The sequence below is a fragment of the Amblyomma maculatum genome, chromosome 4 (genome assembly GCF_055883805.1).
Source record: "Amblyomma maculatum isolate TAMU_Amacu chromosome 4, ASM5588380v1, whole genome shotgun sequence".
Classification (NCBI taxonomy): Eukaryota; Metazoa; Arthropoda; class Arachnida; order Ixodida; family Ixodidae; genus Amblyomma; species Amblyomma maculatum.
In genome coordinates, this window is record NC_139347.1 from 56,030,716 (window position 1) to 56,057,141 (window position 26,426).

Here is a 26,426-nt window from a genome sequence, read left to right on the forward strand (position 1 = left end):
CTGGTTGGTGTGAATATGAACGGGCATAAATTTAGTTCCAACAAAACCTATGCGCCTAGCCATGTCCCCAACAGCATCCTCATTGTATCAAACCTCGTTTTCTTCGACAGCAGTTCGAAGTGCTTGCCTATAATCGCTCCATGAAGGCCTAAAATTCATCACTATTTGGGTCGATGCGGAAGTCAAGAACCTGTTGCTATCTGGTACTGACATCATTGTTGAGTATGCAACTTGCAGGGCGGCTCTTTTATGCGAAGCATATTAACGTAGGTCTCGGGCCTTCGCGCGACGCCCGGCGGTGGCCACCATTGACCCTGAAGTGGGGTCACGTGACATGACGTCACGTGACGTCACACCGGCTGCAGATGGGGCCTCATATCACGCCGTCGGTCGCCTCCCGGCGGTGGCCACCATTGACCTTAAAGTGAGATCACATGATTTGACGTCACGTGATGATGTCACACCGGCTGCAGATGGGGCCTCATATCGCGCCGTCGGACGTCGCCCGGCGGAGGCCTGCACGCTTCGGTTCGCGCCGTCGCGCGCGACGCGGCGGCGGCGCCACCATTGCTGCATCACGTGATATGTGACGTCACGCCAGGGATGAAGCGGCGCGCGCCCGCCGTCGCGTCAGTCTCTGTGCCCGCAACCGCGCCAGCGTCTTTGCGCCGGGCGTGTATGCGTAAGTGACGTGCAAACCAAGAGTCATGCATTTACGGACCATAAGAGTGTGTTTGTCGTGCTGCAAAGAATAAAGTACGACGATTAACCTAAAACCACGTCTCCGTTACTTAGCCCCATCCACACTGAGGCAGCTGCTTAACATGCTTCTCATCCACTGGGCTTAACCTTGATAAGCCTCCAATTTTTTTGTGTATAATCCAAAACATCTCCGATGCAAAACATCTACGGACATAAATAATGAGGTAGCAGGTATATAAATGCGAAAGGTGGAACAGTTTAGAAAATTCGGATTGATCCTCCAGGCCAATGGGTATAATGGAGAGGTCATAAGAACCTCGAGCATCTCAATGTGGGTTTTTTTAGGCGCGTAACCGTCAAGGGCAGAGGACTGGAGAGTACAATAATTTGTTCACAGGAGAGAAAAGGCGCAGTATCTGTCACACTTGTTTCTGTGGGTGCCTGAACCGCGCCGTAAGTGAAGGGAGGAAGGTGGGAGTGAAAGTGGAAAGGAAGAAAGAGGAGTTGTAGCGGGGGGCTACGGAGTAATTTCGGCAACCTGGGGATCTTTAACGTGCGCAAACATCTCGCAGCACACGGACGACTTTTCGTTTATCCTCCATCGAAATGCAACCGCCGGTGGTCGGGTTCGAACCCGGATACTCCGGCAGAGTAGTCGGACTGAAGAGAGAAACCACATGAAACTAGTACAAGCGTACGTTATTATCATAATTAGCTACGGAACACAATGCTTGGATATCAAAGCGGCGGAGAGGGACATGACAGACGCCTTCATACGCAAATGCATAAAGGGAGCAACTATACCCATGTGTACTTCGAAAGAGCGACTGCTTGCGTTGGGACTGCTCGCCAGGCAGCCATGGGTCCCCTCGACTACTGGGGTGACGAGGAATGGTTGCTAAATTATACAAATATCATCAACTATTATCGATCGGCATGTAAGCTGGTACCCCCGCCTGACACAAAATTGAATAACAAATCAGCTGTTCCATGGAGGCGCTTGCAAAATAACAGGTTTATGAATCCAGTCTTAGCGTACCATATTGTACCCCGAGACGAGAGATCATAGCAGGTGTAATCAGTGCGGGGCGAGAGGGACCCTCAACCACATAATAAGAGAATACCCAGAGAACTGGGAGACCCTGCTGCGAAGCCCAGACCTCACGCTCCCTCGGAACATCGTTCCCTGGGGGAAGAGGCTGCTATAATATAGGCCAAGGCCTGCCAACCAGCCTTTAACGCGGTGGCCCCCGTCTCCCATGCCTGCGTGCTGGGGCAGGGGTGATAAGATTTTTCGGGTGACAAATTATTTTTCAATCATTCAATCGATGTCTTCGCGAAGGCCTCAAGCCAGGGGTTCAGTGTTCCTGCTGTGCAGTCTATGCGGAAAACGTTTCATTAGTTGTTAACAAGCCCAAAATACGACAGAGAAGAAAGCACAACACATTGAATTGCAAAACATTTCTATTCCCTAGCATCTATTTCTATTTATTTTTTCGATGTAGTTATACATCTCAAAATCTAATATCTCTGCACCCCAATTCTTGGCCGATCCCCCTGTGTGGGTATGTGCCATCAAATTAGAGGAGAACAACAACAACGCTGTGCTTTTTACTTCCAAGCACAAGGCAAGCGCTTCTATTTGCTTCTCTCAGTCGTCGTCATCGTTCTCTTCCTACGCTAGTTGATATGCACCTACTAGCCCAACTTAGGCTGTAAATGCAGTTCAAAGCTGCCCAAAAAGTCATTAAACAGCCCTGGTATTTTATTTGTTTGTGCAACTCTGTGTACTTCATCACTTCTCCGTGAAAGGTGTGTTTCCCTTGGTCATTATCGAAATTGAATTATATATATATATATATATATATATATATATATATATATATATATATATATATATGTGTGTGTGTGTGTGTGTGTGTGTGTGTGTGTGTGTGTGTGTGTGTGTGTGTGTGTGTGTGTGTGTGTGTGTGTGTGTGTGTGTGTGTGTGTGTGTGTGTGTGTGTGTGTGTGTGTGTGTGCGTGCGTGCGTGCGTGCGTGCGTGCGCGTGTGTGTGTGTGTGTGTGTGTGCGTGTGTGTGTGCGTGTGTGTGTGTGTGTGTGTGTGTGTGTGTGTGTGTGTGTGTGTGTGTGTGTGTGTGTGTGTGTGTGTGTGTGTGTGTGTGTGTGTGTGTGTGTGTGTGTGTGTGTGTGTGTGTGTGTGTGTGTGTGTGTGTGTGTGTGTGTGTGTGTGTGTGTGTGTGTGTGTGTGTGTGTGTGTGTGTGTGTGTGTGTGTGTGTGTGTGTGTGTGTGTGTGTGTGTGTGTGTGTGTGTGTGTGTGTGTGTGTGTGTGTGTGTGTGTGTGTGTGTGTGTGTGTGTGTGTGTGTGTGTGTGTGTGTGTGTGTGTGTGTGTGTGTGTGTGTGTGTGTGTGTGTGTGTGTGTGTGTGTGTGTGTGTTGTTTTCTGTGATGGGGAGCTTTTCTTTACGCAGTGCCTCGTTTTTCGCAGACTGGTGAAAGAGGCCCGCGGCCTGGAGCACTTTCCGGACCTCAATGGCACCCACTCGCTGGAGCAGATTCGCCTGAGCAGAGCACGCTTGAGCTCGGTGCCCGCCGACCTGTGCCGCGCGCTGCCCAAGCTCAAGATACTGTGAGTAACACCCCTCTATCTCTCTCTATCTCAATCCGCCTGTGGCTCTGGCATTCGGCTGTTGATCACAGGGTCGGGAATTTTCGCATGCACAACAGACAGGACACGAAAAAAGACATACACAGGCGCATAAGGGTGTCCCCTTTTATAGCGAGAGCTACATTGGCCACAATATTGCCATTGCGCCGTACTTGTCTGTGTCTATTATATGATAATACAGATACGTGAACTCTGTCACTGTATTAGCCTATTCCGCCGAAATACACTTCAAAAAATAAACAAGCTGTATTTTCATATAGGCCCCAAAACGGTGCTCCACTGAACCACTGACGACTCAGTGAATGCGGAAGAAGTCGGGATTTTTTTTTTTTTTTTTTTTTTGTAGGGGTCTGACTCTGAGGCTGCCCGACGGTGCTCGAAGGCAGGAAGGGAAAGGGGGTTGGGGGGGGGGGGGGGGAGATCAGGAGGCATTCTGTTCTCTGAACTCAGCAGTGACGTTTCTCCCTATCCCCCTCCTAAATATGCGGCTCAAAGATTTATGTCCCATAATAACAGGTTTTGGAGCTCCGTGCAGTCGCAACATGGCTTTTCCTGTGGTTCTCAAGCAGTGTGGTTTTGTGGTTTGGGGCTGCAATTTGAAGTTCCGCGTATTCGCAGAAATGCATAAAAAATGGTTTGATCGGCCTCTGAGAGCGAGGATTTGGCTGATGACAGGTCCCGAGCGAAGCGTCGAATGACCGTGACAGGAGGGCGTATAATTCGTGCGCTCTTAAAATTAGGCTTGCACACTCCTGGCGAAACCCATGACTGCCTGAATGAGCGAAATTATTTTTTCCTAGCCGCAACTGCGACCTAAACGACTGAGCTGCCGTTTCCATACTACATGTCAATTATTCATTCTATATGATATTACCGCCTGTATCATCGGCCGGCACATGAAGACAATTAAATTTTGAACAAAGAAGAGGAGTCACGCGTTCTCGGAACTGTAAAGGAGCTAATCGTTAGCTCACCTCTACTGTACCGTGACAGTATTATGTCATAATAAAAAAATAATACGGCTGCATTAAGAAAAATCAATTTGGTTCAACGACGTGCTCACAAGTAGCGGTGCGTTTACTTGGGGCCTGCCTGGTTGTTTTATCTGATGATCAGCTTCTCTACAGGCACAGCTTACCTAGATGCCGAGTGTTTGTTGGCATCTTCTGAGGTGTTGTCCAAGAAACCTGGACTAGAATACAACACGCAAAACCACAGTGCACATCACATGCTTATGAGGGATGACATGGACGACTGAAAGGGAACACCTGCGGTAATAATTACTTATCAGCATGCTTGTTCGCTCACCACTTCATTAAGAAAACAAATTACACTCTGCTTTTTTAGACTCGGCTATTTTGCTGACTGCGGCACACAAGCGTTCTCAATAGTCCTACCAGTTCGATTTGATCACGACGCAAGTTTCCGCCAAACTCTTGTGTCATGTATTTACAACCAACAATAAACCTTTACCGCGTTGCGCGTACCGAAGTCCGCGCCATATGAAATTTACAGCAACCATTTTTTTTTTCTGTGCTTAGCGTACTTAACGGCGTACTTAACGCTACCACATCACAACTCACAACTCGTACAGCGCACTGCACTGCGTACATTTTCAGTTCTGCGGCAGGGCACTGTTTTATCGCCCCGCTCTCGAATCTGCGTCGACTATTCAACTGGAGTCGGTCTTCAAGTGTCTGGTTGTATTATGTGCAGCACACGGGAATATATATAGTGTTCATTTGTCGATATCGATTACATTGGGTGCGATGCTGGGTCTAGAAGATAGCGTTCATTTCGGAAACTGCTCAGGTGCATCGAATCGGAAGGCAAGCATTTCTCAAGGCGGCCAAAGTAAGCGAATCACAAGCAAGCACATGAGGAATTCTCAGCCACATGGGAAGCGGACAAAGAGGAACTGAGAATTTTACAATACAGTGCAATCAGAGGAAGGAGGGGGGGGGGGGGGGGGGCATGAAATAAGAGGACAAGGAGGGTATGCTATGCCCTCAATTTGCATTATTCTACTTTTTGACCTTCCTGAGACGCATTCAGAATCCGATTACGACTGTTTGTTTTTTTCCTCTGTAGCAGTCGCATAGCGATTTTTTCAGGAGGGGCCCACATGAACTTTGCGTCAAAAGGAGGGGGGAGGGCGACAGTACTAAGAAAGAAAGAAAGAAAGAAAGAAAGAAAGAAAGAAAGAAAGAAAGAAAGAAAGAAAGAAAGAAAGAAAGAAAGAAAGAAAGAAAGAAAGAAAGAAAGAAAGAAAGAAAGAAAGAAAGAAAGAAAGAAAGAAAGAAGGCGCCGGACTACTGTGCCGGAGTTCCCGGGTTCGAACCCGACCACGGCGGCTGCATTTCGATGGAGGCGAAACGAAGTGGCGTCCGTGTGCTGTGCGATGTCAGCGCACGTTAAAGATCCCCAGGGGGTCGAAACTACTCCGTAGCCCTCCACTACAGCTCCCATTTCTCTCTTTCCACTTTCACTCCCACCTTCCTCCTTTCCATTACGGACCCCGCCGGGGTGGTGCAGTGGTTACGGCGCTCGACTACTGTTCCCAAGGACGCGGGATCGAATCCCGGCCTCGGCGGCAGCTTTCCGATGGAGGTGAAAAGCAAGGCGCCCGTGTGCTGTGCGATGTCAGTGCACGTTAAAGAACCCCAGGTGGTCGAAATCTCCGGAGTCCTCCACTACGGCGTCTCTCATAGCCTGAGTTGCTTTGGGACGTTAAACCCCACAAACCAACCAACCAACCTTTCCCTTACGGCGCGGTTCAGGTGTCCACAGAGCAAGTGTGACAGATACTGCGCCTTTCCCTTCCTGTGAACCAACCAACCAACCAATCTCGCGGACAAAACAACAACGCTATGGCTTACGCATTTCTCCAGTGGAGATTTCGCAAAGAAACCTTTTTGTTTACGTTGGTTCTTGAGGAAAGGAAGAAACTGTAGCTGTCTCACTTTTCGGTGGACACTTGCATTTAATTACCTCAACGTTGCACCATCTTTTTCAACTCACGACTGTTGTATTAAGGCGAAAGCCTTTAATGCCTCATCGTTATCAGCGGGAGCTGTTGGCAGAGGCTGTCCGGGATGGAGGCTGGTGTCACACTTTTCTCCACCTTGTCTCCACCGGAAATCGAGCCTCCATCCCTTCGATCCCCAGCCGAGCGGTTTACCAACTGCGCCACGCCCCGGATCATGAAACGTCCATCATAATTCCCCTTTTCTATCTTTAGGATAGCGGTATTCCGCGAGTGACAGATACTGCGCCTTTAATTTCCTGTAAACTAATTATAGAACGCCGGTGAGCTTTGATGCATTCGATGGAATGCTGGTAGTGTTCGACAAGGAGCGTGTCATGTATCATCACTACTGGTCATGACGTCACCAGGCGATTAATGCATAGAAGAGGAAGAGGTGGGATAGTAGCTTAATAAATTACACAGAAATAGTAGAAAATTATAGAAAAAGCAGAAAGCTGGTGCCACCACCGGATAAACGTCTGAGCAACAAAGAAGCGACCGCATGGCGGCGTCTACAGGCATGAAATTACATTCACCCGGTCTGGGCCTATCACGTCCAGAAATATGAGAGACAGGACGATAAATGTAAGCAGTGTGGGGAGAGAAGGACTCTCAAGCACGTAATTTGGGAATGCGCTGGTTCCCCAGGGGCTAAGACAATTACTAGAGAAGCCTGGGAAACCCTTCTATGGAGTGAGGATCCAACTATTCAGAAGCAAGCCATCCGCCTGGCGGAAGAGGCCATAAGGAACCAAGACCTCTTTGCCTGCCTCTAATCGCGGATGTCCCGGCCCCCGTCCCCTAGGCCTACGTTCCGAGGGCGGAAAGTAAGGGGCCTCCATTCTGGTGGTAATAAAGGTTGTTCACACACACACATATTCAAAGAAGGACCGATCCAGACATCCGTGTGGCGCCTTTCATTTGGTGCTTCCTCGAACCCCGCACCGCACAGCAAAGAGAAGCAGACCAGGTGTAGGCGTTAGTGCGGCAGGCATCAGCGGCATTTCAGACTCATTTACAGGATATAAAAGGCGCAGTATCTGTCACAATTCTCCGCGGACACATGTACCACGCCGCAAAGGAAGGAAGGAAGGTGTGAGTGAAAAAAGAGAAGGAGATAGAGCTGCCATAGTGGAGGGCTTCGATCCACCGCGCTATGGCTTTCACCTCATCACACTTTAGTGGTCCAAAGTGCCGTCTAGAAGTTATTTTTGTTTGTTTGTTTGTTTGTTTGTTTGTTCGTTTGTTTGTTCGTTTGTTTCTTTGTTTGTTCGTTTGTTTGTTTGTTTGTTTGTTTGTTTGTTTGTTTGTTTGTTTGTTTGTTTGTTTGTTTGTTTGTTTGTTTGTTTGTTTGTTTGTTTGTTTGTTTGTTTGTTTGTTTGTTTGTTTGTTTGTTTGTTTGTTTGTTTGTTTGTTTAAGTTGGTCGTCACTCTTCACTCAAAGCCATTCGGGCACAGCAAGCCGAAATCCGGAGTTACACCCTAATAATAGAGATTACGCTCTAAAACAAGCGCGCGCATACCGGCTACCGTGAAGCGGTTTTGCGGAGGAAACTCGTCTCGGAGGACACTATTCCGTGTCCATTTTCACTTCATCACTCTGACTCGTCATTTATTTTTTTTTTTTTTTCACTTCTTTACACCAAGCAAGCAATTTGTCACTCGGCCGTGATGTGTCCACGTTGATTGTTAAACTAGACCATTGCCTATTTTAGCCAATTTCTTGTCGGGATTCTCACCTGTGCTTTTCTTTTGTCTCTTTTCAGCTACCTCATGTCCAATCATCTCACGCAGGTTCCTAATTTGACTGACTGTTCGGAGCTCCTAATTTTGTGAGTAATTACTTTGGTGCTAGCCATATCTCATCTACTCATCAATTTTATTTATTTACACTTATCTACTTCGCTCGTAAGTGTAGTTATTCACTTTTGTTTTTTTAGTTGAGGTTGGTTAGTAAGACATTTTCAATCAACCTAGTGACTGCAAACACGTTAATGACAATAGTTTTGTCACCCCCAAAAAAAAAAAAAAAAAAAAAAAAAAAACGGGGCGACCGTTATCAATGCGTTAACTTATATTTGCTGTGTAAATTACAAACAGGAGGATCGATTCTGGAAATGAAAAACTGCTGCACTAAAAATACTAAAGACATTGACGAAAAAGGACAATACTGGCACATTTCCTTTTGCGTTTCTCGTAGTCGACATTGCTGCTGCTGTAAAGAGAATATGTAGAGCGCAGTAGTTGTTTCCTCTAGAATAAGCGTTCGCTTAGTTTTATTTTTGTCCGCCATCAAAAAATTAAACTGCTTAGTTTTGTAACTGTGTAAACGACAACATTAAATGACTGGCACGCCAAATAATGAAGTAAAGGTAATGGTAATGAACATATCTTAATAATCTTTTTCACACTGTTACCAGCATAAGATAATCGGTACAGCGGGATTGGGTTTAATCAGTTGGCGATAATTAACACTCATAATAAATTAAATATTAAATTAATCGGGCTGGTTACGGTAGAAATATGGTTGAAACACCCATATTAAATTAAAGATTAAAATGAATCATGCAGGTTACGGTAGAAATATTGTTGAAAGAAGCAGGCGAAGTGTAACAGTAACTTTGAAGTAAGCAACTAGGCTAGAAAAGATTCTTATATCTTCTAGGGTATAAGGAAAGCGCTAAGGAAGTTTGTACGTCGAAGGTACTAAAGAAGGGAGTTATAGTGAACGCTTCGTAAGAGAAAGATTTTGTGAATGGATAAGGTGTTATCTCGCTCGCGTTTTCTTGCAATGTGTGGGTAGTGTGCACATAGCTTGGGAAATGAGTTCACCAAGCGAATTTATTCCCTGTCTTAAAATGATAATGAAATACTTTCTTTTACGCCTAATTTGCTCACATTGCAAACGAAGGTCGGACGCTGTATTTTTTATTTTTTTATGAGAGGCAACTTTTGTTTACTCCGTATTTCAATATGTACGTTCTCACCAACCACATCCTTTATTTTTTCTCCTTATTTTCTAGGTTCGTTCTCGCAATTTTCTTGTTGCATGGAATTTCACATTTAAAACTGTCACTTCTGCTTGCACCTGTCAGAGATTTCTGCACGCCGCCTAAATTCTGCCAACATATTTAGTTACTCGAAACTTTACGAGGCGCTGTCATTTATGGCTTCTTGTCAGAATTATGGTAGCATTCCATCAGCGACGTGCACATAAAATTATAATTATTTTCCTCCCTTGACTTCTCGTATTGGTGCCACTTTTAGACTCCAGGCGTATGTATCCCTGTATTGAAGAAAGAAAAATTATCTTTCTTTTGTTACTCTTTGATTGTCTGCTAACATGCACTGCCCGTGTTCGCGTGCGCACTTGTCTGGCAACATTCGCTCCCGCAGAGATCTGACCTACAACCGCATCACATCGCTGGACGACTCGCCATTCCTATCGCAGAAGAAGCTTCGCGATCTCAACTTGGGAAACAACCTCATCCGACGCATTGGTGACACCGCCTTACATGGGCTTACTTCTCTGCAAGTGCTGTGAGCAAGGCGCTTTCATCTCTTTCTTCTTCTGCCTGCTTTTCTTTTGTTCTTATCGGCTATAAATGTTGCACGTGGGCTTCTCTGCTACAGACAAGTTCTCCGGTGACGCTTCACGCCACCCACTTGCCGATGGACTATAAAGTCCAGGAGCGTACAGGGTCTGTGGATAAGTGAACCGAAGCTCTACCTTAAATATGGTCAATTTGAAGAGCTTAGAGAATTTAGATTCTTATCACAGAGTGTTAAATTTACCGCACAGAAGGTGTGAACACAGACCGGCAATGAAAGCGCCTGACATTAATTGCATGGCGCTGTGCGCGCGTCGTTACTTTCTGTCCACATTTTGCCTTACCATTTTAAGTTCATTAACTGTCCCCACATAAAACTGGCACGGCTTCCTCCCTGCCCAGATCCGCCCTCTTCCCCAAATCGTGCAAACATTGTGACAACGATATAACTCCGTGCAAAAGTGTCAGCACAGATGTTGTATACAGCCCTCAGGAATGCTGTAGCTCAGTACTCAGTAAGCTTATTACGAATTATTTCAGGCTTAGGACATGCTTTTTTTTTTTTTTTCAAAGTTATTTGTGTCGACGCCAGATGTTCACGGTACAATAGTATGCAGTTTTTAAGGTAGAGGGGGGAAAGCCTCAGTTCGCAGGTCGAGCGAACGTTTCGACAAGTGGACTTGTCTTGTCTTCGCCCAGACGAAGACAAGACAAGTCCACTTGTCGAAACGTTGGCTCGACCTGCGAACTGAGGCTTCCCCCCTCTACCCTTATTCAGTGTTCCTTCATACCGTGTAAGCCATCTTCTTCCTCTCGTTCTACCTGGATATGTAGTCTTTAGTATGACCTCACGCTTCCAACGTTCGTCGTCTTTTCACTCGTCATTGCAGGGCACTGCAGAAGAATGGCATCAGGGAGATTCATCCGGACTCATTTGTACCTACAGCGAAGCTTCAAGATCTGTAAGTACAAATTTACCGAAATTTGTATAAATAACAAGATCCCGAGACAATCCTCCCAACATGTTTCTAAATCCTGCATTTGAGCACTTGCCTGCGTAATCGCTAAAACGTGGAAGTAACGGGCTATGGACAGGCTGCAGAATGCCATCGGTGCAACTGCACTTCGTACTGTATTCTTCGACGGTAGCCTTCGTCAATCAGTGAACCATGTAACACAGGAGTTTCAAGCGCAATACAACTTTTTGCGCCAACTATGGGATTTGGAGAAGCACTGGGGTGGCTCCATGCACTCTGAAGCGACGACAAAATCACGCCTTAAAATTAGAGTGTGATTAGAAAACGTCCGTCGCACTGCCACTTAAAGAAAAAAATCGCCTCTACCGGGAATAGAACCATTATCCCTCTGATCCCCATGCCAAGCGCGCAAACCACTACTCCACGCCGGACCCGTGATAAACGGATCGTAATTCTCCTTGTCTTGCGTAAGGATGATAGTAGCAATGAAAATGACGGTGCAGTTAGTGATAGTGGATTTTGCATTTGGATTTGGATGTGGGGCTTTCTTTTTGTAACGGGTGGTATTTACGAAAAAAAACTTCCGCAAGTGGTTTTTCTCCACAACATAAGTCGCCATCTTGTGTTCTCATAGTTGCTCCACGTCCCTAACCCTGTATGCTGTCTCTCCTATTGTCCCCGCGCCTCCGGAAGCCGATTCGCTATCAAGCAGTCGTCGAGGCGCTAATCCAAGTGCCTGTTCGAAAATCATGATGCTGTTACTATCATCATTATCATTGTGATAATGATTATAGTAGCGACGATAATGACACTGCAGTTAGTGATAATGATAATGAATATGACAACGATGTTCATTTAGTTGATGATAATGAGGATGCTAGCGATGACAATGACGGTGCATTTTGTTGATAATGAAAATTATTATAGTAGATATGATGATGACAACGACGCCGTCGTTAATGAAAACAGTCCTGTGAAGTGGTTTTCGTCATTCCCACTCTTAAGCATCCTTGAGCACAGTCTGCAACCTTTTTCATTCTCTTTTGGCTCCATTCGTTAGCGAATGCGATAAAAATTTTCTTGATATTACGAAAATTGTTACTTCGTGCGCACTTTAGCACAGAGAATGATATTACTGTAACCGTTTACGGGTAGCCCGCAAATAGTGCAAGAACATCTTGGTTGAATGAGATGCATGTACAGATACCACCCTCACATTAAGCACGGCCGTATAATAAGCCATATAGTATATAACTGAACACATCGCTTAATGTCTACAAGGTGCAAGGAACGATCACGCGCGCTTTCTAGCGACTGTGTCGATGCGTTGGCTCGCCGCTAGGGACGTCAGAGGTGGTGACATAAGGTCAGGAATAAACCATACTATATTCGTCGCAAATTTTGCGTGCAGTCCGATAAAGCTCTAGAGACGAATGAGACCGATCAAAAAATTCTTAAAAAGTGACTTCCCGCCCTACGTTCGGACATTAACAGCATTTAAGGGCGCCGTAACCTGGATTCTGCACGGCTGAGTTGTGAAATGCGTGGCCTGATTACTTTTGATAAAGAGTGTGCATGGGATTCTGGTGTTGGCACCGGCATTCCCGTTTCACGGCTCGTCCAACGCTCTCCATCTTCCAGGAATCTGGCGGACAACGAGTTCCCGGCGATGCCGTATCGTGGTCTGCGCGGCCTACATCGGCTGGTCACGTCGGGGAATCGGCACCTGCGCAGCTTCCCGCCGCCCGAGGCGTTTCCACGAATCCAAAAACTGTACCTCTCTTACTCGTACCACTGCTGCGCCTACTTGCAGTCCACAGCGGGAGGGACGCCCGACGCTCCCGTCGCCAAGGACGCCGTGCTCTGGCTAAAGAAGGACGACATCGACATGGACAAGTGGACCAGCCTTAGCAACGCCTCAGGACTCGACGTGTTCCCCGGTGCGTACTTGGCATTTGTGTGTTCCAAAGCTATGGTAAATATGAGAGCGTAACGAATAAATAGCACATGACACACACACACACACACACACACACACACACACACACACACACACACACACACACACACACACACACACACACACACACACACACACACACACACACACACACACACACACACACACACACACACACACACACAGCGAGACTGTATTTCGTGTCAATGCTGCGTTTCTTTATTGCGCTCTTCAATTAGCACAAACCATCACATCTTTACGCATTTCTTGTGCTGTGTGGAGGGTTTCGATAGTTATTGTATACGTGTGCTTCAGGCCCAAAGTCAGGTAAAACGCAACCAAAAAATTTATAACCTCCAGCAGCACAGTGATGGGTATTGTCTTATCAGCGAGATATATAATCGCATGCAGCTTCTATGTAGTTGTTTCTCCAATGGTGTGGATATTGAAACGACATTCGCCATCTCTGCATTTGTTCCTTCGTTCTTTGTCTATGCTCCAACCTTGCCACACTTATGCTTACTTTCTATGAATTGGTTATGTTTTCGCAGCTTCAATTACTCTTCTTACAGCTCCTTTTAATATGAAAGTTTGTCAGGTGTCAGTGATGCTTTTTATTTGGTGCTCTGCCTTGTATTGCAATATGCTTTTTGTAGCCTTTCTTTATTTATGAGTTCAAATAGATTGAACATATATATATATATATATATTTCCTCCTCTCTCTGTAAACTTGTGTCGTCAACGTTTTGTCGTCAAGCGCTGTACCCTCACCTCAAGAAACCAAGCTGTACCCCTTCTAAACTATTTAAAGAATTAATTCCTATTGGATACATCATTACAAATAACAAAATTGGCACTGCAATGATTTTAGCTCTATGGCCACTCACTTTGTGTGAAACATGTAGGTACCTCATATTAATTTTTGTCACCCTTTCTCTGTGTAAATGGAGTAATCGGGTAAAACTCATAATGACATAAATGAGGCAAAACCTAATTATATACGCTTGCTTGCCATACAGGCTGGGACAAAGGAATGAATCGAAGAGGCTAACAGATTTAGTCACAAGAAAGAAATGGATGGGCAAGCTCATCTCAGTCCAAATATCGGACACCGCTTAATATTTTATGATATTGTGACGGTTTCTGGTTTCTCTGACCTCATCACTGACATACCTGCAAGGCCATATTGTCACCAAGTGTCAATGTACGATTATTTGAATGGTTACACTGCTATAATGCATCTCTTGTTATTCTCCTCCACAGATAACATTACATCGAAATTCCAAGAGTTCACTCACCAGCTCATCAAGGTCTTCGGCCAGGACTACATCATTCCGGACAACCTGGCCCAATACTACGGCGAATACTTGGAGGACTACAAGGCCCTCTACACGAGCGACGAAGAGTTCCAGTACCCCGTTCAGTGCATTCCACTACCAAGTGATTTTATTTCACTTCTTATAACTTTGTAGCAGTAAAGTGAAAATTTACTTCTTTTTTTTTCACTCATACTTTACTAAATGAAACATCATGCTGGCCTAAAGTTTCAAAACGATGGTTGCAATGATGAAAGAAAATTTTAAATGGTATGGTATGGTATGGTATGGTATTTTATGGTATGGTATGGCATAGTATGATACGGTACGGTATGTTTGGTATGGTATGTTGCTATGTTATGGTATGGTATGGTATGGTATGGTATGGTATGGTATGGTATGGTATGGTATGGTATGGTATGGTATGGTATGGTATGGTATGGTATGGTATGGTATGGTATGGTATGGTATGGTATGGTATGGTAAGGTATGGTATGGTATGATATGGTATATGGTATATGGTATGATACGATATGGTGCGGGATGACATGATCTGGTATGGGATTATACTATATGACATGACGTTGACAGATAAAATCTCAAAGAAGTCCATATGGCTAAATTTCACCAAGCGCCATCTGTCGACACGTCGCAGCCCCGTTCATGCCGTGCGAGGACCTGTTCGGCTGGTGGACTCTGCGTTGCGGCGTCTGGGTCGTGTTCCTGCTGGCCATGCTAGGAAACGGTCTCGTCGTTGTCGTGCTGTCGCTCGGTCGCTCCAAGATGGACGTGCCGCGGTTCCTGGTTTGCAACCTGGCCCTGGCGGACTTCTTTATGGGCGTCTACCTCGGGTTCCTCGCCGTCGTCGATGCCTCTACGCTCGGAGAGTTTCGGGTATGGGCCTTCTTACCCGGCATGCAAAGCAACCCTTTTCTGTTCCTGCTGGTAATCGTCTTTCTGTCGTTGGGTCTTATTCCGCTCATTTAAAACTGTGAAATTTAGGCTACCTCGCTTTAATTAGCATTATTTAAGTGGAACAAAAATAGAAAGATTTGCAAGGTGCACCCGTGCCACGAGGCAAGGAAAGATTGATATGTTAACTGCATGCGAAGAGGAAAAGCAAATATACGCACCTAAATTGCCAAGGCAGGTGCCAAATGCCTTACAGCCCGGGTGGCCTTGACAAATTATCGACACTCGGCAATTCTTGGCTCTTTATATTCACAGCTGCACTACGGTTAATATTCACAGCTGTACTACGATCCGAGTCTGGCATCTCTCACACATGAGGCTGGCGCTCAGATCTCAAAGCCATCGCTGCTGACATTGACGCTTTAGCACTCAAAGCATATCCTTATCTTGCAACCTTCGCAAATGATTCCTGAAAGTTACTTACAGAACGCCCTGACGTACGAGCAGAGCTTCACACAGCTACCCGCCTTGAAAAGAAACGCAAAGTGGCAGCCCTTGAAAATGAAAATTTATGAAAGCAAAAAAAGAAAGAAAAACCAAATACGGTGCTTTAGTGGAGGACTCCTGATAAATTTCCAACAGATAGGGTGCTCACCATGTCTCGCTTTCTTCTTGTATGCTGTAGGCAATCGTAGTCGTCAGATGAAATACAGCATCGTCGGACGTGTTTCCAAACTTACGGAAACGTTTTTTTTTTCTAGTTTTTTTTTTTATGCACGGTACACCTCATCTGTTCGCTTTTTACCTGTTTACCATCCCGATTTTCTGCTCTTTATTTTCTAGTTTCCGTTGTTGCACAGTATCGGCTCTCTGCTCTCATGCAGGTGTACGGCATAGGCTGGCAGATGTCCCCCGGTTGCCAGACGGCAGGGTTCCTTGGCGTGCTGAGCTCCGAGCTGTCCGTATACACGCTGTCGGTGATCACCATGGAGCGAAATTACGCCATTACGCACGCCATGCATCTTAACAAGCGGCTCTCACTCAAACATGCCGGCTACATCATGGGCTGCGGCTGGATCTTCGCGCTTGTCATGGCACTGTTACCTCTGCTAGGCATCAGCGACTATCGAAAGTTCGCCGTGTGCTTGCCCTTCGAGACCGAAGATTCTGCTACGTCATTGGCTTACGTCGTGTTTCTCATTCTCATCAATGGTGTCGCTTTCCTCATCCTCATGGGGTGCTACCTCAAGATGTATTGTGCCATCCGAGGCTCGCAGGCCTGGAACTCAAACGACTCGCGCATCGCAAAACGCATGGCGCTTCTGGTCTTCACGGACTTTCTCTGCTGGGCGCCGATCGCTTTCTTCTCGCTTACTGCGGTGGCAGGCCTACAGCTGGTCTCTCTCGAAGAGGCCAAGGTGTTCACCATCTTCGTGCTGCCTCTCAACAGCTGCGCCAACCCGTTCCTCTACGCCATATTCACCAAGCAGTTCAAGCGTGACTGCGTGCTCATCTGCAAGCGCATCGAGGAGTCCCGCGTCACGCGGGGCATCGGCCGCTGCCGCCACAGCTCCAACTTCTCAAACCGCCACACGCTGCTGGGTACCAACTCGGCCGGCGAGCGGCTCACGGACCAACCGGCGCCAGGGCCGTGCCAATGCACCCTGGCCAAGGCTACCTCGCGGGCGCCCAGCGGCTGGAAGGCGTTCGCGCTACGCTACCTCCTGTGCCGGGACCCGGAGAGCCTCCAGACGGACGTGGATGGCTACAACTACGCCCTGGCGCGCATCCAGCGCACCATGGAGCGCGGCGGCCAGAGGGCGTCCAGCATCTCGAGCGAGAACTTCTCCTCGCGCTCGGACAGCTGGCGCCAGGGCAGCATTCCGCTGCGGCTGCTAGGCCGCGGCGGCTCGTGGGCCGTCGTGGGCCGCAAGCCATCACAAGACTCGAGCCTGTCCTGCAGCAGGCCGGACTCTTCGACCTCCACCGTGCGCATGTCGCGTTCATCCGTCAGTAGCGATGGGACTGCTCGCGGTCCACCCGCAAGGGCCGGTGCCGATCCCGGTCGGCTTCTGAGGGCCTCGACGCGCGACAAGCCGCAGCTCTGCCGGCAGCTAGCCGTCGACGACTCGGCCAGGGCAGCACCGCCGCCCCGCTCGCCGCCGTACGCGCGACGGAGGAGCGACAACCTGTGTCCCGCTTGCTGCCGGAAGGAGGTGTCCCTTCCCTTCAAGAACAAGGAGTTCGAGGAGAAGTTCAACTGCTTCTACAATCGGCTAGCCGAGACGAGCCACGAGGACAGTAGTGAACTGTCCAAAGAGGAGCACGTGGTGCTCTCAACCGACCAGTCGGAGCAGCGTAACTCAGTCAAAGACGACACTACCAACACTTCCCTTCAAAGCGAGTCTGGCCCCAGTGGCGTCCAGCCGAGCACATCCAAGGCCGGTGCCGACAGCCAGCCGGAACACGAGCAGCTGCCGTCAGTCTCTGAGGAGCCCCGCAAGAAGAAGCGCACGCACGGCAAAAAGATGCACATCAGCGTGGACGACATCAGCAGCCAGGGCAAAAAGAGCACCCCGGGCTACTACCAAACAGGGCGCAAGGTGGTTTCGGACAACTCCCTAAAGAAGATGTCACTCAAGAACCTGCCACTGTTCCTGCGTTCGCTGTCTAGTCACAGCCCCAAGGGAAAAACGGAAACCAAGGAACGCAAGCTCAAGGTCAGAAGTCAGAGTCACCTGAGGCCCAAGTCCTCCGAGAGCCTGCCGTGCTCCAAAAGCGACACACGCATCCACAACCAGGAAGGAAGCAGCTTCCAGGAGTGGAGCCAGCTTGAGCCCATTCCTCACGACGGCAGCGACGCCGACCGCTCGGACTCGAACTCCGAGAACGATGAGGTATTCATCGAGTTCCGGGCGCGTAACTCCTGCTGCGAGCTGGGATCGAGGCAGGAATGTCGAGCGCTACTGGCTACAGAAGAACCGAAGACTGAGGATGGGAAATCCGAAGACGTGCCTCCAGCAGTGACTAGTAGTGAAGGTTCTCCCCTCCTTACCGGCGCTGTCACCGATGAGAAAAAGGAACATTGACTGCACGACTCTTTTTCATTGTGCTCGTTCCACGCGGTGTTTACCACATTCATTGTATACTTCGCTGTAGGTGAGTGTACTGCCTTCGTCTTAACAAGCGTAAAATGTGTCAGGGGTAAACAACAAAGCAATGAGTTATTTATCTTAGCTCTAACGCAGGAGTAGACAAGACGGATAGTGTGTAAAGGGAAGGAGCTGTCATGGTGGATAAACTCAAACTGCGTGATTCACATGGGATAAATACATTAGAGCAGTACATGAATCCAACTCAGGGTTCGCGATGTCGCAACGTGCCAATCACTTGCAGACTGTGAAGAGAATCAGCTAGCTAAGCTTGCAAGTGAAAAAACATTGTGGGAGGCGCTTAAGATCCCTTAAGAACGATAACGCGAAAGCCTCTGTGGCTAGTTCTAGTGTAGTATTTATTTGACAGTAGTGTTTCTTTCCTTTTTTTTAGGCACACTTAATCTTTCAACGCTGCTGCACAGAATGCCGAGCGAGAGTTATCTTTATATAAGGCACATGCTGGTTTCAATGTTTAGTTTGCTTTGTTTAACGTCCCAAAGCGACTCAGGCTAGGATAAACGCCGTAGTGGAGGACTCCGGAAATTTCGACTACCTATGGTTCTTTAACGTGCACTGACATCGCACAGAAAACCATCGAAACGCAGCCGCCAGCGGTTGGGATCGAGGCCAGGTACACCGGCACAATAGTCGGGCATCTTAACCACTGCACCATCGCGGCGGGGCATTTTAATATTTATCTCATTGATTTCTTTCATCTGTAACGATTGCAGTATTGTCAGAAACGATGCGGTATCTCCGTAGAACCATCGATGCACTCGGTCCAGCACCAGAATTAAAATTCATGACTATAGCTACGGTAGAGACAATGCGCCGCCATATAGTTACGCGCATCAAATGACATTGATCAAATACCGCGCTCCCACCACCCGATGCCCCATGATTAAGCGCCGCTGGTGCAGCGGCCCGCGCATGCGCGGGGTTGCAATTAGTGGCATTTTTAGCTTCCACCAGCCACACTAGTGTACCAAAAAACCATTGGAGGTATTGTAGTTTTGCTACACTGGTGTACCTGGTGTAGATTATTATAAATAGCCATATATCTTCTTTCTTACCTCTCCGCGGTGGCGTGCATACCTGGGATGCCTCCTTTCCTCATCTAACCCGATGACGGCGGCGGAGCATGCTCTGAATGAGCGCTTCCGTGCGTGCATGCGTGCGTGCGTGCGTGCGTGCGTGCGTGCGTTTGTGTGTGTGTGTGTGTGTGCGTGCGTGCGTGCGCGTGTGTGTGTGTGTGTGTGTGTGTGTGTGTGTGTGTGTGTGTGTGTGTGTGTGTGTGTGTGTGTGTGTGTGTGTGTGTGTGTGTGTGTGTGTGTGTGTGTGTGTGTGTGTGTGTGTGTGTGTGTGTGTGTGTGTGTGTGTGTGTGTGTGTGTGTGTGTGTGTGTGTGTGTGTGTGTGTGTGTGTGTGTGTGTGTGTGTGTGTGTGTGTGTGTGTGTGTGTGTGTGTGTGTGTGAGCGAGAGAGAGAGAGACGGGGAAGAGCGGGAAGAGAGAATAAAGGAATTACGCGGGTCTCAGTCGGGGAAACATTTGGCGAATACGGCTCTCCAGGCCTAACCGATCACCTGGCGCTGAAGGGGGAGCTCTATGTGAGCCAGCTTCGCCTCCCACTGCCCTTGGCTAAATTCCTGTAACCTGCACGTTTTGCTTTGTCTGGGCAGTTCTAAACCATGTGGACGGTGTCGGAAATATATCTGCGGGCCGGACAAAGACCTCGCTCGTCAGGAGCTCAATATATGGCGAAGCATGCAAGCCTGCACACTACCAAACCTAACTAGGCAAAACAAGATTTGGCCCGTGCAGTACCGGTATGTGAAGACTGGAACCACAAGCAAATATGCAAAAAGATAATTCATAAGTTACGAGGGGACTTGTATGATGTTCTTAATATGACTGAACAAAAATAATAGCCCAGCAAAACTCGCCTTTACGCGTGTTTTAGTGCTAGGATAACTGCATCTTATAACGGCTAGGGTACTGCCGCTACAACTCATTGCAGCTAATTGTTTACAGAAGCTAAAGCGCACCAAAAGACGGGGACGCTAGAAAGATGACAAAGCACTATGTCCCGTCTATTCTGTCGTCTCCACTTTCTTGCAAGCTTAAGCTTTTGACGAGGGCACCCAACTAGCCCAAAAATAGTCTTGTTGAATCAACTAACTTCATTATCTGTGATACTTTCTCTCGGTCCAGTGAATGAAATTAAGTTACTATACCTCTTATCACCCCTTGACCTTGCTCCCAAACCTAAACAATGCTTTCGCACTCTTTGTAATAGCGTAAAAAAAAAATATATTAATTTCTTATCTTTCTTCACCTCGAGAATGATTTTTGACAGCATCCTTGTTTTGTTATTTTTTCTTTTTCAGAGCGACATCTCCGCCACCATTCCATGCAAAGAAGCCATCAAGATGTAAATGTACTCGCGTGCAATGCGCACGCGAGTTATCATTGGGATCACGTAAACGTTCATAACTCATATCGACGGTGCGCGTTATTTATGCCTAAACACCCATCAAACATCTTTCGTAACTGTGGAGTGCATCGTTTTGACCATAAGAGAAAAAAGTTCGCGTGTTTTCAGTAACAGGGACCTTTTGGTGTCCGCTGACTGCCACGGAAAGGCCGCAGATGCGCGCCGGCCAATGCTTTTCACCTTATACGATGCAGTCGCCATAACAGTCTGTCTTTACCCATCTCATAAGCCCTACGTAGTCAAGCTGCATTACTTGAGCAGGGCGGTCGCCTTGGACCATCAGTTGGGGCCGCAGGCAGCATCAACCCCCTCCCCCCATGAAGTCAAGTGCTCTTTGACCAGAATAATGAACCGCATAGCTTTAAGACGGTTTTTAACAAACCAGTGGAAGGTCTCCAGCCGTCCCTAGGAGTAACTGTCATAGGCTAGCTAAAGTTGCAGACGAGCAACCATGACCAGAAGTCGCTGTATGACCGTCTAATGAAGCTGCAGTCTCGCCCGACCGGATCAACAAAAATATCCTGTACAGAGAGTATTCGACCCTCCAACAGAGGAAGTTTTTAATCACCTGATTAAACCAGATGGGGTTTGGACACCCTGTGGGACGAAAAGGTCAGATGCCCTTCAAAACATTTTGAGGGACTAGGCAGTACTAGACTAGGGGAAAGTACAGACTACCGTTCAGTCGTACAGTGGATTTAGCTTCTAACCATCCGACGAAGCCGAACGGTTCCGAGGTCGCCAATGCTCCTGTGACTCACACAAAACATGAATTTCCAGACGCCATCCGTGGAACCATGCCAGCCTATCCACGTCACCCCGCATGAACAGCAGCATTTGGCTATCCTTCCTTCGATTTTGACTTGTTCCCCACTGTTTCATTTTGCCTCTTGCTCAGAATAAAACCGCCGATAATGCACTGACAAATAGCTTTATCTGAAACACAATTTCAGTGATAAAAATTGTATGCCCTAATCTGAAATTTTGTTGCGTTCTTTTATTCACTTATTCACTTCGAACTTTTCAGTCTGTTATTCACCTATTAAACAGGGTAAAAAATGACGGCACGTAAACGACAGTGCATTGCTGTTGATGACAAGGCAGCGATCAGTCTGTTTGCTGCCTTTGCGGTGATGGATATATGACTGAGTGCACGCGACAGCAACTCCGAAAGCACGAAGACTTCCTCTCAGGCTTTCCGTTCATTTTTGTTTTTCGCTACTGTTCATGCATGCAGAAATTTTCGGCGTCACTGCCTTCGTGGTTATCCTCTTCCAATCGCGATATTTTTTTCCTGGCGTTGAAATGTCCGCAATGAACGCCTATCGTCCCGACTACCCAGGCTTGTTCAACGAAAAGCCGTCTTTTCCGGTACATTAAAAAATTCTGACGCAGGCATTGCCTCGCAATGAGATAGTAATTTGACACGCAAGGAAAATTCTGGCAGTTGAGAATACAATGTATCTTGAATTTGTGCATCTGCATTTCAAAATTGTAGCTGAAGGGGTGCGATCTATAGCTCGGAAAATGTCACATGGCTTTCATTTGCCGTTCAGTCGCTCTAACTGCAGTGTAATAGTAGCGATTATTTCTTTACAACCGCCCCCGCCTAACCTCCCAGATCGCACGCGCTGAGCGTTGCGCTTCGGTCAGCCGCCATTACTCGTGCATAATCCTCGCAAATAATGCTGAGCGCAGCCTGCAAGGTGCAAACGTTCGCAGCCATCAACGCTGTCAATTCTATATACCGTATACCATTTACTTCTCGGAAGGCATTGAGCAGTAAATAAGTAACCGATACAAACCTTGCACGTTTAATTTTACTCTTCAATGAGCCTGTGAGCATATGGACAATGGAATAGGCAGCGCTACGTAAGAGAAATTAATTTTCGGTTCAGACATGTCAAGTCCCTAAATGCTTTAACTCACAACTTCTACTCCGGAGTTATCCACAATTAATACTAACTAGGCGCGTTCAGACCTAGCGTGCTTGGCATTCTTTAGTGCATTAACTAAGCTTTGGGCGTGTGAAAAAGCAGTGCCATTTTAAACATCACTTACGACCATATATTAAGTAATATTTTTTTTTGTCGTTTGCTCTCTTTTTATCCTCACCACCTTCATTTTGCATATGTAATGAACTACTAAATTTATTGTTTAAAGATTCCATCTGTTGAAATTTATAATCGTTTAGAAGCCAAACCCAGACACGTGTGTACAGTATTATCTCCCTATATTCATTGGGAGAGGGAGAAAACAGCTTTAAGCGGATTTCGCCGAAACATTTAATGCGCCCATTGCTTTCTTTCTTGCGGACGGGCGAATCACTCAAAGTATGCAAATTCATCAGCACACAGTGCGAGGGCTTTAGGGACTTTGTCTTCAGACCGTAAAATGAGCAGTACTATGAACTATACGCGCCTCCAAAAATGTTTTTCTTTGTCTAGCAGAGAGTGGTCGAATGGCGCATATGTTGCACACTGTAGTTAGGTGCAGGCTCGCTTCTTTACAAGCGTGGCGTATAACAAGGTGCTAATAGTATAAGGACGACACTAACCAAGCTGGATTTCGTTCGCGCCAGTGACCCCTTCCTTCGCGATTGTGCATCGTGTCACTGATTTTCTCGTTATTTAAAAATAAAAAGGTGGCGGAGAGTTGAGAAAGACTGCCAAGTCGGGAATTTCTTTCGCTTCGCTGCCTATATCCCGACGCAAAACTTCAGTTGCCAAACTCACTGGTTATCGCATACAATGATAATTATCCTTGTGTTGCGGTTATACCAGCGAGAAATCTAATAGACGTATGCTGTTGATATCATGCTAAACTATGTCCTGCTTTTTTAACGACTGGCTGCATCGGGAGGAATATTGGTCCCTTTAACCTGGCTTTGCGACGCATGATGTTGGTACACGCTAAAGCGCGACATGAACAGGCGTGGGTGCAGTCTGGCGCACTTGGTGGTTCACTCATCTGCCTGTTCGTGACGGGCCGATGACCGAAGAGTCGCTCTGGTCCTCATCTGGGACTGCCTGACAATGAATCGTCGGCGTGTGTAATGGACTGTGATACATAGCGCACGACTCTTGCCATTCTATACACTGATGTATCATACGAACACTGCGTATTCAGTGCCATTTTGACGTGCTTCGATGTGGTTTTCTGTATACAAACCCACTTGTAAGATATACAGATGAAATAAACATCATTTTTGCCTCGGGCAAAACAAGGAGATATTGCCGTCGTTCGTGTAGTACTTCTATCGTTAAACGCCGTCACAAAGTTGCAGCTATCGACGACGGTGCATTCATTCGCTCGAGTGCTGGCCTTACACGAAGAGCGCAAATAGAAGCAGGCTTCTCTGTGTTGATTTACGAAGTACAATGAGAAGACATGCTGATAATTTAGCATCATCTGGTGTATTCTGCCGCACTCTTACACGCGGTGTAATGAAATCAAATGGGCTTTAGAGCTGCTACTCCCTGTCTGCCAAGTTAAAGTTTGCCGAGCGTTTGAACTTGAGCCAGTGAAGTGCAGGTGTGGCTGTGACATCATACCACGTGACTCACTATATACCATTGCATCGGACGAGGAGGAAGTCAAAACACCTCCTCTCTGGGCTGTTTCAAACCGGTTCCGCTGCCGCTTCCACCGCGTACTGACGTCAGGTGCACAGGGGGCTTTCTGATACCACGTGACCACACGAGAGGTATGACAGCTGCTTCGCTTCGCGTTCGCCTGCTTCGTCGCTGTAACTCCTCGTGACTAGAAGATGGTATAATAACAGCCATTTAACCGGTGGTTCCTCCTCCAGTTTCGCCATGGATTAGGCGTGCGCTGTACCGAGTGCGTCAACTCTTTGGTAGCGTCGTCAGGCCGCGTCCAATCATCCATCGGATAGCTCGCCGAAAAGGAGTACTGCAGAGGAAGCACCCTAAATAAGCCGCCGAAAATGATGAAGAACAAGGAACTCCTTTAGAGAAACAACGGCAGTATGCCCGTTAAAGACGACAGCAGAAAGTGATAGCGGAAACTGCGACTTTTCGCTCTGTGTAACTAGGTTTAGAGTCAAACCTCGCCATTTTTTTTAAATATTGCTCTGCTTTGCTTATGCTTTTAATACTGCAGCGCCACGCACCAGTCTCTTTTGAAAGCAAGCCTAGTTTGCTGGACTATGACCGTCATCTCGGGTTAATGGATAAATGGGTAATTAATCGCGCCAGTCGTAATATACGCAGGGACAGGAGCGGTGAAATTTTGTGAAGTGTTACAAAAGACGCAGTGGTATAAGCGTTTCTTCGATGGATGGATGGAAAAACTTTATTTTCGTCAGAGAGCATGTATGGATGAATCCGTGTTAGATGGCCATCAACCCATGGCTGACGGCGACCTGGGTGGCCCACTCCACGGCCCTGGTCTGGACGACCGGGTCTGAGCTGGCCAACACGGCCTCCCACTGCTCGAGGGAAGGATCACGCATAATATCCGCCGGTGGCGGTGCTATGCTACAGCTCCATAATATGTGGTCATAGGTTGCCAATTCCTGACACCATTTGCACTCCGGCTGAATGTCCGGGTAGATTTTGCTCAACACGTATGGGTTGAAGAAACATCTAGTCTGCAATCGTCGCCAGACGCATTCCTGCGCCTTCACCAATTGCTTGTCCGGGGGTGGGTAAATCCTCCGCTCAAGTTTGAAATGATTAGTAATGTCATGAAAGGATACCAGCCCATCTCTCGTGGACCTTCCCGGAACGTCCAGCTCACCTACTCGGCTGACGAAACCTCGAGCATTCATGTGAGCCGTCTCATTCCCAGGATTCCCAGAGTGTGCTGGTACCCATACAATTTCCGCCTCCGTAGTCCCTCGCCCCGTGGCCCGATTCAGCAATCGCGCCGCTGTGACAGATATTCTGCCCCTCGCCAAATTTCGGATGGCTGTTTTGGAATCACTGAAGATCAAGTCAGCATTACTACTAGTAATAGCTAGTGCTATCGCCGCTTCCTCTGCAGTTTCTGGGTAGCGGGTTTTGACTGATCCGGAGGCGATCAAGCGTCCCCGCCCGTCCACCACCGCAATTGCAAATGCGTCCTTGTCCTTATACTCGGCGACATCTACATAGACTGCCCCGTTGTACTTCCCGTACTTAACATGTAAAGCTTTGGCTCTTGCCTTCCTGCGGTCCTCGTGATGCATTGGATGCATGTTCTTGGGCAAAGGTTTTATGTACAAGCCCTTGTGCATTTCCCGCCTAATCTGAATTTTAGTGTCACCAGGTGGGGCGTCAACTCCAATGCCGATCCTTTCCAATATGTACGTCCCAGTGCTCTGTTCCGTCACAAATTTTCTTTCCATCTAGCGCAGCACAACCATTAGCCGAATGCTTTACAAATGTTGTTTTCATACATTTAGAGGGAGCTAAGTATCACGAAATCTTTCTCTTTTATAAACTTTAGTATCTTCTAACATTTATGGGCTTATCTTAAGATACCATTTGAGAACTATCAATTATTTACCGCTCTTTACGCTGTGTAGTTAGGGCGTATATATTGACCTTCCCATATATAACCTCGAGTAATAAATGCCACGCATCAAGAAAAAAGGCGTCTTCCGTGGCTCTATAGACCTCCTTCATGTTTGCAAACAAACAAGACGATCGAGGTG

General features: G+C 47.2%; 1 protein-coding gene across 1 annotated transcript in view; it reads left to right on the forward strand.

Annotated features, from left to right (window-relative positions):
• Positions 1 to 18,204, forward strand: part of rk (G-protein coupled receptor rickets) — a 162,421-nt gene extending 144,217 nt beyond the window's left edge. The window contains exons 10-17 of the mRNA XM_084599881.1: positions 3,192 to 3,332; positions 8,166 to 8,231; positions 9,796 to 9,939; positions 10,841 to 10,912; positions 12,569 to 12,867; positions 14,151 to 14,327; positions 14,859 to 15,097; positions 16,000 to 18,204. Of these exons, the coding sequence (XP_084456007.1) occupies positions 3,192 to 3,332; positions 8,166 to 8,231; positions 9,796 to 9,939; positions 10,841 to 10,912; positions 12,569 to 12,867; positions 14,151 to 14,327; positions 14,859 to 15,097; positions 16,000 to 18,204 (3,343 nt within the window). The remainder of the gene's footprint in view (positions 1 to 3,191; positions 3,333 to 8,165; positions 8,232 to 9,795; positions 9,940 to 10,840; positions 10,913 to 12,568; positions 12,868 to 14,150; positions 14,328 to 14,858; positions 15,098 to 15,999) is intronic.
• The last annotated feature ends 8,222 nt before the right edge of the window (positions 18,205 to 26,426 follow it).